The following is a 13,463-nucleotide window of genomic DNA, read 5'->3' on the forward strand; positions in this document are numbered from 1 at the left end:
AAGCTTACAGATTTTTGGTTGGCTCTAAACGAAATTTTATAAGTCTTACAACAAGATAAAGCGAGTAGTGCTTTTGAACAATTGAGTTGATATAATTTATCTTTCTTATTTTTCACAAAAAAATATATTTATTAAAAAAATATCTCCCTTTTCTAGTGGAAATTTTTTAATTTTACAAGTGAAATTAATAGATAAACACATATTTTATATTTAAAATTTAAATTTTAAGTTAAAAAATTAAAAGACTCGGTCATAAGAACAATTGAAAAAGGCCCGGTTGCTAATATTTTAAAAATCAAGTGGCAGAATTGACTTTCGACCTGAAAAATCGTAAAACGTTTAAATCTACTTTTAAATACGGTCGGCAAGACAATATCCGGTAATTAAAATTTAAAAACCTAACAAATAAAAGTAAATTAAAAATATGAAAATTCCATTATTTTATTATTTTTAAATAAAAAGGAATTTCATTTTTGAGTTAAGCAGGAAAAAAAAAGGAGAGGCAAGCAAAAAAGCTGCATCCTTCTCCTCACGCCTCTGAATTTTGTATTTTATTTATTTATTTTTTCTCTGCGCTTTCTCAGCAACCAAACACATCCTTACACAATCATTTTACTCTTTTGAATGAGTATACACATTCTTTGAAGGTTTTAACTTAAAGAAGAGAAAATTTGGCTTTTTCCAGCATTTTCATCTGCTGCTTCTGCACTAGTCTTAATTATTTGGACTCTCGAGCTGTTCTACGGTTTTGAGATCAATCGAAGCTTTCAATTACTCACTTGGATTTTGAAGTAGTTCCTTTTTTAAAAAAATATTTTATTCAGGCAAGTATAGAAAGTTTTGGTATATCTGCTTCTTTTTCTTTTTTCCTCTTTCTGGTTTGCTATTTTTTTCTTGCTTGGATCGTTTCAGATTTGCAAGATTTTGTGGTTCTTAGGCTTGATACTTGTTTGTGTTCTGAGAAAATAGAGAAATATGGAAAGAAAAGTATCTAATTCTAGCAATTCTTTAGAACTGCTCATTTTAAAAAAATAATAATTTAGATTATTTAAGTTATTATTGTATTTCTAAGCAACCAAGTGGAAAGCTCCCTTTATAAACAGGATAGTGGAAGTTAAACGAAGCTTGAAGATTTCAAGGAACTTTTAAGTTAATATCAAATCGGTTTAAATTTGCTGAAGGCTTGTATGAAGTTGTGATGTTTTCCACCAGTTTAATGTATCGTATGTTCTAGTTGTGCTAGTTTAGGCTTTAATCATCTTTCTTCTTTGAACTTGTTAATGTTGACGGAGGATTGAAGGGCATTTGGGTCTGTATCTTAAACAATGTTGCCGTTAGCATTGCCTGGATAAGTCTTCAAGTTGAGTTATATTAAAGCTACATAGAAACTTTGGTGAAAACTGAAAGAAGTTTACATTTTTTTTATCTACACTTTTATTTGACACATCCTGTTAAAGCTCAAACCTCAATCCTCAGGGTTCCGAAACACCTAGGAGTAAAATGTCTCAGAAAACTGGGGTTCATCCTTCCGCCAGGTTTTCTAATTCTTGCCTGTTGATTATATAGGTTCTTAGGTTCTCCAAATTCTGATCCCATGGGATATGCTGACGTAAATTCAGGAAACAATGCTGTAAACAGCTTGAGTGCCCCTCTTAGTGGTGGTACAGGGGGCAAGGTTGTTGAGACAGTTGAAAATGGTGTACCTGATACTGTTCACATGAATGAGGATTCACCGTATAGTGGGAATGCTATGTTGGTTGAGGACAGGCCTTTTGTGGCCGATGAGGACCTGGATTCTGCAACAGCACCATTGCCTTCAGTATCAACGTCTAACATTGAACGCAGGTGGAGTGACATAACTTCATATGCTCCAAAAAAGGTAACCTCTTGCTTCTGATTTGATATTATGTTAGCACTTCTGGTGTCAACAGGAACTACCCTTTGCTATTCCAACTACTGAATTGATTAATCTTTGCTGTTCCAGAAGGTTCAGTCTTGGTTTCAACTTCCAAACGGGAATTGGGAGCTGGGGAAAATAATATCAAGTTCAGGAACTGAGTCTGTTATTTCATTTCCTGAAGGAAAAGTAAGTGGTTGTAAGAAAGAAAGAAGTATGGCTTCTTACATTATGTGGATTCTAAATTCATTTATTTGCATCTCAATTATAGGTTTTAAAGGTGAATTCTGATAGTCTGATACCTGCAAATCCTGATATCCTCGATGGTGTGGATGATCTCATGCAACTTAGTTATTTAAATGAGCCGTCAGTCTTGTATAATCTCCAATATAGATACAATCAAGATATGATATATGTAAGAGCTTGTACTTGTTTTCTATTAGTTTTGAGCCTACACTCAAGTTAAGTATTTTACTAATGCTGTTATAATCTATATATATTGAATTTAGACAAAAGCAGGACCGGTTTTAGTTGCTGTCAATCCTTTTAAAGCAGTTCCTTTATATGGAAATGACTACATTCAAGCATACAAGAATAAATCCATTGAGAGCCCCCATGTATATGCGATTGCTGACACAGCCATCCGGGAAATGTCACGAGGTACTTTCAGTTTCTTAAAGTTGTTTGACTGGTTTTACTTTTATTAACTTTTTTCTTATCATGAGTTAAATGGTTTTAATATGATTATTGCTTCTTTTTGCAGATGAAGTTAATCAATCTATCATTATAAGGTTGGTATTCTATTTCCTCTTTCCTTCTCTGACAGTATTTTTTTATATGGATTGCACAACTTTTATTAGCTACATCCTATAGTGATGTCTTATTATTTGTTATATTAAGAATGAAAAACTAGAACACAATTTGAAGATGATTCTTGAATGAAAATATCATAGTTTGTCTATAGAAACAACTGGTTTCTCTTTTGGCTATAAGGATGCTTTGTATGTAGCTCTGCTTTCTGTTGTGATGAAGATGACCAAATACTAAGTTCATGGCTTCTCAGATGCTGGGACCATGGACATGCATGTCAACTTTCTTTACTTAAATACTTTTATCGAGTCAGGATGGACAATATTAAGATGTAAAAGGGGAGTATACTTATTGAAGGACAATATTTAAGTAGGTGCTCTGGGTTTTGACTTGCTCTTTTTAGGATATCTAAGGTTGTGCCTGAATTGGTAGCTATGCTACTTTATTCAGTTTGGTCAATACATGATGTGGAATGCAAAGCCTTAAATATCATCGAAGTATTCTTCATTTTCAATTATTTTTATATTAAAATATCTGATTTAATCCATTGAATTTTTTTTTTTTTCATTTAATGTGTCTATGCACTAATGTTTGTGTTGCTATTTGCTTGTGAAGTGGTGAGAGTGGAGCAGGAAAAACTGAGACAGCAAAGATAGCAATGCAATATTTAGCTGCTCTTGGTGGTGGGAGTGGAATAGAGTATGAGATATTGAAGACCAATCCTATCTTAGAAGCATTTGGTAATGCAAAGACATTAAGGAATGACAACTCAAGCAGATTTGTAAGTTCTCTGTTCTTTCATATCTCTCATGCTCTTTCTTTGATTATCATTTTACTAATGTGCATAGAATGTTAGTGAAATTTAATGAGATGGGCTTCAAGTACGAATAATTTGGGTGTTTATTTCTCAGGGAAAGTTGATTGAAATCCACTTTAGTGAAACTGGAAAAATATCTGGGGCAAAGATTCAAACTTGTAAGCTCATTTTTACTACTGAGGTCCTGAGATGAAATTCTTTTATTAGAGCATATTATATATTTCCTTCATGAAATCTGTAACTAACATTAAGTTTGAATTTGTTTCCTCCTTCAAATGGGAAGTTTTACTTGAGAAGGTAATTTTTATTAGGCCTCCATGTTCTTACATGTCATTTTATCTACTATTTTTCTAGGTATAAGTTGCTAACTTAATGTATTATGTCAACAGTCTAGAGTGGTCCAATGTGCAGAGGGAGAAAGGTCTTACCATATATTTTATCAGCTTTGTGCTGGTGCTCCTTCTGCTCTCAAAGGTAGTGATTGCTTCTATCTTTATCTTTCTGTGGTCTAATATACTTCCTGTTTGCAACATCTATATGGATACAATTTTTTTTTTGGCTATGGTTCATTCATCTTTGAGCTTGTGTTAGAGCATGCTTTCCAATATTCAGTATGAAATTAGAGTTTTCCACTATGAGGGCATGGAGATGTATAGTCATGGTTTCGGCTCTCCTAAATGTGATAGTAGAAAAGTATTCTTGAGATAACTAGCATATTTGTCTTCCCTTGAAGGCTGTTAGTTTTCTGAAATAATCTTCTTATTATATCATTTTGCCATATTAAATTATGTTCTTTGCCTTTGTTCATTCACTTTTTATCTACAGAGAAGCTAAATTTGAAGGATGTGGGCGAATATAATTATTTGAAGCAGGGTAATTGCTATTCTATTTCTGGAGTTGATGATTCTGAACAATTTCGCATTGTTAAGGTGCTTGTTTGTCATTCTTCCATCCATTTATTATTTGTCATGATTCCATACTTTAAAACTAAGAAAGTAATTACGATTAACTGTTTTATATGCCTAATTTTAGGAAGCTTTGGATGTTGTCCATGTTAGCAAAGAAGACCAAGAGAGTGTTTTTGCAATGCTTGCTGCAGTATTGTGGCTGGGAAATGTCTCATTCACCATCCTTGATAATGAAAACCATGTTGAAGCTGTGGCAGATGAAAGTAAGAAAATTTCCAAAAAACCACTATGAGAAGACTTACTATATGGACTGCCCTTATGTTTTTAAGTTATATTATTGTGTTATTATATATTTTGAATCTTAATGGATGCTACAAATTTCCATATAGCCTTTCCCCTATCCTTACTCCCTCTCTGCAAATTCACCTTTGTACTAGTATCCTTTACTAGGAAACGAAAAATGAAATGGAGACATAGGAGAAATCCAAATTAAAGACAATTAAGTCGTGTTCTTCTCCATGCTTAAAATTTGAGCTTGCTGTGGTCTTGTATATAAGTTCTGGATCTTTACTAATTGCCAACTAATATTAGGTTAGATGCTAAGAAAATGGTATTAGAGTCTTATGTGTTTTTGATCTGTTTTTCGTTTTAGTGATTTAACCGGCAGATTATTGTTTTATTTTTTGTGGCAATACTTTGCTCTATGGTCAAGATATGGTGTCCTGTATACTAGATTTTCCATTGTATTAGGTTGTTGCTTTTGCTTCTTTTCTCTTCTTTCTGTTTAGTGCTGCTGATGTGATGTCTTGCATTTCATTCTTTAGTATGAGGTCACTGTTTTGAAAAAAATGCTCTTCTTCATTCTTTTATTCACGTTTCTTTTGCTTGAGCTTCATCTGGTCTCTCTAAAGACTATAATATTACTTTTCAGGTCTAATCAATGTTGCCAAGTTGATTGGCTGTGACATTGCTGACCTTAATTTGGCGTTATCAACTCGCAAAATGAGAGTCGGTAATGATAATATTGTCCAAAAGCTAACGCTATCACAGGTAAGAATCCTTCTCTAGAAATACTATTTTGTGTCTAGTAGGTCATAATAAATTGCTAGCATTCTTTGCCGTTTATGGTAGAGAATTTCTCAATGCTTATTGTTTCGATAAAATTTCTATGACATGCCTCTTTTTCCCTCATGCCTTTCCTGTGTCACTTTAAACCTTCACCAATTTGTTTGAGCTGGCTGGAAGAAGGCTTGAGGTGCTTTGATCCAATATTGTTTTCATTCTATGCTACCTTATGTCAATACCTCTCCTCTTCATCTGAGCAGAATCTCTGAATTTATGTGATGGTCATGGAAATTATCAAATTAATATGGATTTCACTGCTGTCCCGTGTTTTGAAGAATTAAATATGACTGAATTTGATGATATAACATCTTTGGGTTCACTTTATTGCTTTCTATTCTTATGTAAATTAGTAGGAAATTTATAAGCCCAAGATTTTACTCACTTCCTTCCCTTTCTAAAGGATTAGTTAAATGATCTTATTATTATGTTTACCCTTGTGTTTCATACGTTTCACTTCAGCTTTACTAAATTTCTAAACTGTTTGGTGTAAAAATTAAATACATTCAGGATTATGACCTTCCTTGTTAGGTTCAGGACCTAAGTTGACTCTTCTGCTTCACAAAATTTCTAAACTGCTTGCTTCTATTTCTTATTTGGTGCCAAAAGTTGAGATTGTTTGGGATTCTGACCTCCTCTGTTTGTTTATGGACATCTGTTTGACTGATGATTGTCCTAGAGTCTAACATGTTAAAGTTGGAAGCAATTTGATTGATATTCTCATTTTCAGACTCGCTGAAATTCACGATTAACATCCTCTTTCACTTTTCAGGCGATTGTCACAAGAGATGCTTTGGCAAAATCAATTTATGCTTGTTTGTTTGAGTGGCTGGTAGATCAAATTAACAAATCACTTGCTGTTGGCAAGAGGCGAACTGGCAGATCTATCAGCATTCTTGATATTTATGGCTTTGAATCATTTGATGTATGTTTGAAAAATGCTTTGGCTCTCTATCTCTATGTGGTTCCATATCTTTCCAAATTGATATTATCATTTATTATTGATTCAACAAGGTTTGTTTCTGCAGAGGAATAGTTTTGAGCAGTTCTGCATTAATTATGCAAATGAGAGATTACAGCAGCATTTTAATCGTCATTTATTCAAGTTGGAGCAGGAGGTACTGTATTTTTCTGTATCATATGATTGGGTTAAGAGTAAATTTTATCGAACGGAATTATCATGGCATTTATAGAACCTGACTGAAAATAAATTTCAACATTTGAGTTAGTACATTTTGCATCGGTTAAGTAATGTGCAAAAGCAGCTTCGAAGTATTATGAATTACTATGAACTAATAAGATATATTACAGTTTTCCAATTCTGAAAAAGGAAGAATAAAAGCTAAAACCTCTGTCATTGACAGTCTATTATTGCCCCCCTTCCCCACAAAAAAAAAAAAAAAAAAAAAAAGAAAAGAAAAGAGACAAATATTGCATTTTTTTCATGTAAGTTCTTCAGGTCTAACCCCATGTTAGGCTGTCCATGTGTAGACCCTTGTTCAGCTACATGTGAGGGGAGTGTTAACTGTTAAGTGGTGTTACCCTACATCTATTAAGTCTTGGATATCTTGTGGTCTTATATTCTAGTTGAACCCACGATGACCAATTGTTTTGGGGTTGGATGCTTGAAGTAGTAATGGATCGTTGAATCTTCCTCCTATTGCCAATTGATTATAGGCTGGATGCTTAACCATAGTTATGAATCATTGAATCTTTAGTGATCATAGTTGAAGTTATGCACTTGAAGTGAGTGCATGCATATACTTTCTTCATCATGGCCTAATGAAAGAATGCTCAAGAAAAGTTTTAACTCTTGAATTAATCATTTTATAAAAGAAAAATGTGTATTGCTTTGATTTTGCTCTGGTCAGTTAGTGTTGTCTAAAAATTCATGTGACTTTGTCTAGATAACCTGTGAATTTTTCAATGATTCTTAAACCCTTTTTTTACTTTTAGGAATATATCCAAGATGGCATCGATTGGGCAAAAGTTGATTTTGATGATAACCAAGATTGTCTTAATCTTTTTGAAAAGGTAAGGAGTTCAGTTTTAATGTTTCTGCTTCATGTTATGTTTTCCTTCTATGTGGTCAGTGTGGGAAATGATGAAGTACTTTTGTGCAACGTAGTTACTGGAAGGATCTGTAAGAGTTATCCTGCTTTGATGTTAGTCTGATCCTTCTGTAAACCCTAAACCTCCTAACATTTTAAGTTAATTATGTAAAAAGGGAAATTTGTTCTCTTACTATTTTTAAAATGAAAAAGTAGTTGTTATGGATATTGTCATTTGGTTCAACAAGAGTTGCTTTTCTATGTTATGCATGATATGGTAAGATATTCTCTCTCTGATACCATCACAAATTATTCATATTGTATTGGGTTTGGAGAAGCTTCTATTCACTTTTTCCTGGACAGGTTAATTTTGTTTAGCATTTATATGGCACTAAATCAAAGAATGTACATGTATATCTTTTGTATGATGTGTTCCTACTATGCTAATTATTTATATCAAATTCCTTTTTTTTTTTTCCAATTTATTCCCCCCCCCCCCTTTGAAGGAGTTGAAAGTAGAAATTGCAAGAATGACAACAATAATTTAACTGAAATTTTGATACTTTATTCTATTACTGGTATTCTTCTTTATGGCTTCAATGTATAAATGCACTTCCTCAAATCTTATTTTTTTAAGTTTTATGCAGAAACCATTGGGATTATTGTCTCTGTTAGATGAGGAGTCCACTTTTCCAAATGGGACTGACTCCTCATTTGCCAACAAGCTCAAGCAGCATCTGAAATCTAATCCTTGTTTCCGAGGAGAGCGAGAAAAAGCTTTCACTGTCTCTCATTTTGCAGGAGAGGTATTTACCTTTCTAATTCATTGGCTGTCCATTGCAGTATTCTTTTCTTGAGTTTCAAAGGTGCTTTCATGCACCTCTGAATTTTTCATTGTTCAAGTGTTGGGGGTGGAAGTCACTTTCAGTTTTAATTTATTCTGCTACCTGACAATTTGACAGTTCTTTGTCGCAAACTCAGGTTACTTATGACACAACTGGATTTTTAGAGAAAAACAGAGACTTACTGCACCTGGATTCAATTCAACTACTGTCCTCTTGCTTATGCCACCTTCCTCGGATATTTGCGTCAAATATGCTTAACCAATCTGAAAAGCTTGTGGTTGGTCCTTTACATAAAGCTGGTGGTGCAGATTCTCAAAAGCTAAGTGTTGCAACGAAATTTAAGGTGAAGTTCTTTCCAAATTTCTAGTTTTCTGTAGCTTTAGTATGAACAACTTAATCGTAATGAGTATGAATAGTTGAAAGAAGCTTCTGTGGAACTACATGCACAAGTATGCACGTGCTAATAACTTATATTTTCTCATTCTTTCTATTTCATAGAGGGCATCAGATAGTTCTGATTTCATTGTTGTGTGTGCATATCAATCCAGGATTTGAAGTTCATCCATGTCTTCTTAGTTTAAATTGGCCATTGTTTAACTTTCGCTTGAAGTTTCTTTTGTTCTTTTAGTTCTCATGTCAACTTTATATGTTGCATGAAAGAAAGTCTTGATCAATTCAGGGTGGGTGGTCTGTCATCTCCTATGTGATCTTTGCATCTGGTTGATCTGGTTCTGTTTTAAATCTCTTGATCCATTTTACCATACTGCATTTACAACCTTTTTGACTAAATGATGATTGTTTCTCTTAATTCTAATTTTTCTGAATCAGGGAAAGACTAGTTTCATTGCTTTTTGGCGTATGTTCTTTTGATTTTTCTAATGATGATTGTTTAATTATTAGTATGAGGTCTATTTTTTTTCATTGGAGGTAAGCCATGGATAATTTTAAAATTTGTGTCTTTGTTAAGCCTGTAGTTTGATTAGATTTTTTCCCTTTATGTTCTTAAGACTAACAGCTGTGGAAGTTGCCTACTATGGTTCAGATTACTGTCTCTAATGTAGTGTTCCTATGACATTATTTTCTGTGAACTTATTGTTGTCTCAGATGAAATACTGATTCAAACATTTTACTTGTTTTGTGTATAAAGGTAATTTGACCTCTGTGTGAATGCAGGATATGGTTGCCCGAGTGTGAAAGAAACTAGATATTTTCCTTGGGATAAAACTCATAGAGTTTGTAATGTTTATTGATGATTGAATAGAAGTGATTTTTGAAGATTGTCATTAATTTGTCTTCTGTTCCTTTTTTGGTACTTTCTATAATACAGGGTCAACTTTTCCAACTAATGCAACGGCTAGAGAGTACTACTCCACACTTTATACGTTGTATAAAGCCTAACAACTTGCAGTCTCCTGGATCATACGAGCAAGGACTCGTTTTGCAGCAACTGAGATGTTGTGGAGTCCTAGAAGTTGTTCGCATATCACGGTCTGGCTTTCCCACACGAATGTCTCACCAGAAGTTTGCCAGAAGGTAAAGAGTAGGAAACAATTTTCTCTGTCAAAAGGAAAACCATTTTCCTTCTCTTTCCTATTTTTACACGGTTTTGACAGTGTGTGCATAATCATTAAGCATGGGTGTTTTTGGTTTGTTTTGCACCTTTTCTCAGGTATGGTTTTCTTCTACTGGAGAATGTCGCCTCGCAAGATCCGCTCAGTGTTTCAGTTGCAATTCTTCATCAGTTCAACATTTTGCCTGAGATGTACCAAGTTGGCTATACAAAATTGTTTTTCCGTACTGGGCAGGTATAATAAAAGAATTATGATTGGTTCATCATGTGTCATTTATTCTCTTTATTGTTTTATAATACCACCTCCCTCTTTTTCTTGACGGTGCTCACTTTTAGGAATGGGGGGAGGGGATTGATGTTGGTTGGATGTTAGTTGAAGTTTGGTGATGTTTAACTTCCTTTTTTGTTGAATAATGATGAGCCAATTAAATAGAAAGCGTATGGATAAACAGTTTTAGGGTCTTGTGCTCTTGACACGTTGATCTTTGCCTAAAATTGTTGAAAGCCTGTACCATCTTTCACCCTTGACCTGATATATGGTTTTTCACGAACCACTTGAAATGTTATTGTTTTCATTTTCCATCATACTAAAATCTGATGTTTAGATAAGAATTATAATGTGCTTATACGTAAAATTTTCCCTAGGAACTGAGTTCTTAGTTGAAGCATTTTCTTGTAAAATTTTCACAAACCTCTTTTTGGCATTTTAACTATAATAATATGTAACATATATACATATGTTTATATATTATATGCATCACAATAACATGTACTTTTTGCTAGATATAAATACTTCCATTTCATTATGCTGATATCATAGTTTGACTCTAAACAAACTCAATACCCAACCTCTCATCCTTGCAACTCTCTGCCTTGAATGATTTGAAAGCCATGTGAATTTTGATACAATTGCTACCAATACGAGTAATTGACAATGGGAATGTGTAAGAACATCTGTCTACTTCATAACCTTGACTTAAATTGCTAATAACAAGGACACTCTCAGCAATTGAGGTTCTTGAGATTTTATAGATCGTATGATGCTATTACTGTCTCTCTTGATAATAAAAAGCTCAAAAAACCTCACAACATGCATCTTTTCTTGATCTTCATAAATGGATAGAATATTAATAATCAATGCAGATTGGGGCTCTTGAGGATACAAGAAATCGCACTCTTCATGGCATTTTACATGTTCAAAGCTGCTTCAGAGGACATCAAGCTCGCCACCACTTTAAGGAGCTTCAAAGGGGAATTGCTACCCTTCAGTCATGTATTGCTATATTCTTTTTCTTTTTATTGTTTTGAAGCTATATTTTTGCAAAATAAGAAACTGTTAAGACCTGATTTTTCTATATCTGTTACTACAGTTGTCAGAGGAGAGAAAACCAGGAAAGAATATGCCATCTTACTGCAGAGACATAGAGCTGCTACTACTATACAAAAACAGATTAAAGGCAGGAATGGCAGGAAAACATTCAAGGAAATTAGTGATGCATCTGTTGTGATACAATCAGGTTAGTATTCAGGTTTTTTCCCTTGAAACTTGAGTTCAGAAAACAGAACATGGCTTGCTCTTCCAGTTGCCTTGGTCAGGACAATATTGAGGGTAGAGATGTTTATGTATTTCAACCACCAGTTTGTTTAGGTTAAAGATATTGAAATACGTTGTAATTAGCTAAAAACAGTACATCAAAGGGCATTTCTAATATAACTGTGGAGTTTAAGAAGGATGGTAGGAAAACATTTCAATATGTATCAAGTCGAATGCCCTCCTTGAGTGAATTTAATAATTTGGTTTTGGCTGGTTTAAGTATGACAAATCTGGTTTACGTTGGACATTTTCTTCTGTATATCTATAATGATTCAAAATCATGTCGTGGAAAACTGTATTTATAATTTTACTATTATTTGTGCTCTATGCTGCAGTTATTCGTGGTTGGTTGGTCAGAAGATGCTCTGGAAATACAGGATTACTCAAATACGGGGCCTCTAAGGTACAATGACCATCTTGTGTTTTAACTCATAAATTTTGCTTATGGTTTGACGTTTCATGTAATTCTTAATTAATATTTATCAACTAGCATTCCCTTATTAATATATTCAAGGAGATGTTAAATGATCATTTTTATTTTGTAAAATGCTGCTTCTATTATTAGTTCGTTACAGACTCGTTAGTCAGTTGCCCTGCTTGAAAAATATAGGTCCAATCTTGCAAAACCAAAAGAATCATAAAAAAAATATTCTTCCAAACAGTTTGCATATCAAATCTTTCACTCCTATGATCCCCATTTTTGTTTCTGAATTTCTTTTACTGTTATGCAGACTCAGTTTTTAGTTTTCTCTGTTATTCCTATTGCTTAGGTATGTATCAAGTTATAATGTTTGTATTTGAGACACTAAATGATTATAAAAGTTCATACAGGGGAATGAATCAGATGAGGTGATGGTCAAGGCCTCATTTCTCGCTGAACTACAGCGCCGAGTTCTTAGAGCTGAGGCTGCTCTGAGGGAGAAAGAAGAGGAAAATGACATCCTCCATCAACGGCTCCAACAATACGAAAGCCGCTGGTCTGAATATGAGCTAAAAATGAAGTCCATGGAAGAAGTGTGGCAGAAACAAATGAGGTCTCTACAATCCAGTCTTTCTATCGCAAAGAAGAGCCTAGCAGTTGATGACACAGAGAGAAATTCAGATGCATCTGTTAATAATGCAAGCGATGACAGAGAGTATAGCTGGGACACAGGAACTAATCACAAGGGCCCTGAGAGCAACGGGTTGAGACCGACGAGTGCAGGTTTGAGTGTTATAAGCCGGTTGGCGGAAGAATTTGAGCAGCGGAGTCAAGTTTTTGGTGATGATGCCAAGTTCTTGGTGGAAGTAAAATCAGGTCAGGTTGAAGCAAACCTGAACCCTGATCGTGAACTTAGAAGGTTAAAGCAGATGTTCGAAACTTGGAAGAAGGATTATGCTGCGAGATTGCGAGAAACAAAAGTCGTATTGAATAAACTCGGAAACGAAGAAGGTGCACTTGACAGGGTGAAAAAGAAGTGGTGGGGCAGGAGGAACAGCACAAGGTACACTTAAAAACTATATATATACACATCTACTTACTATTATTCTTTCTAGTTGATCAAAAGTTGCTTCCGCTGTTTTGCTATTAGCTGCATATTCTATACGTTGGCAGGAATTATTTCATATAGAAATTGAGAGTATTTTTACAAGCGATTTGGTTACTAAAGAGGCCATCCATTTAAGTGCATACATAAAATTTAAATATGCATATTATTATTTTTCATCGAAAAGTTGTAATCTTTATGCCTACAAAGTTTGATCTTTATTTGTTGCTGAAAGCGAATAATGAATTTTTTTCAAATATAAATTTTAAAAATAAAGATATGTAAAACAATTGAGTCATTTTCTCAAGTTAAAAAGAAAAGAC

General features: G+C 34.0%; 1 protein-coding gene across 1 annotated transcript; it reads left to right on the top strand.

The window, feature by feature from the left end:
• The first annotated feature begins 1,049 nt into the window (after positions 1–1,049).
• Positions 1,050–13,245, top strand: LOC105794981 (myosin-1). The gene is given in 24 exon segments (XM_052628602.1): positions 1,050–1,560; positions 1,562–1,879; positions 1,985–2,086; positions 2,169–2,312; positions 2,407–2,557; positions 2,661–2,688; positions 3,323–3,488; positions 3,619–3,682; positions 3,808–3,821; positions 3,914–3,998; positions 4,350–4,453; positions 4,557–4,695; positions 5,364–5,482; positions 6,327–6,479; positions 6,583–6,672; positions 7,511–7,588; positions 8,253–8,411; positions 8,587–8,793; positions 9,778–9,983; positions 10,120–10,255; positions 11,164–11,293; positions 11,391–11,537; positions 11,950–12,017; positions 12,446–13,245. Coding segments are annotated over 24 exon segments (3,531 nt in total). The 5' UTR covers positions 1,050–1,500; the 3' UTR covers positions 13,109–13,245.
• The last annotated feature ends 218 nt before the right edge of the window (positions 13,246–13,463 follow it).

The sequence above is a fragment of the Gossypium raimondii genome, chromosome 3, assembly GCF_025698545.1.
Source record: "Gossypium raimondii isolate GPD5lz chromosome 3, ASM2569854v1, whole genome shotgun sequence".
NCBI lineage: Eukaryota > Viridiplantae > Streptophyta > Magnoliopsida > Malvales > Malvaceae > Gossypium > Gossypium raimondii.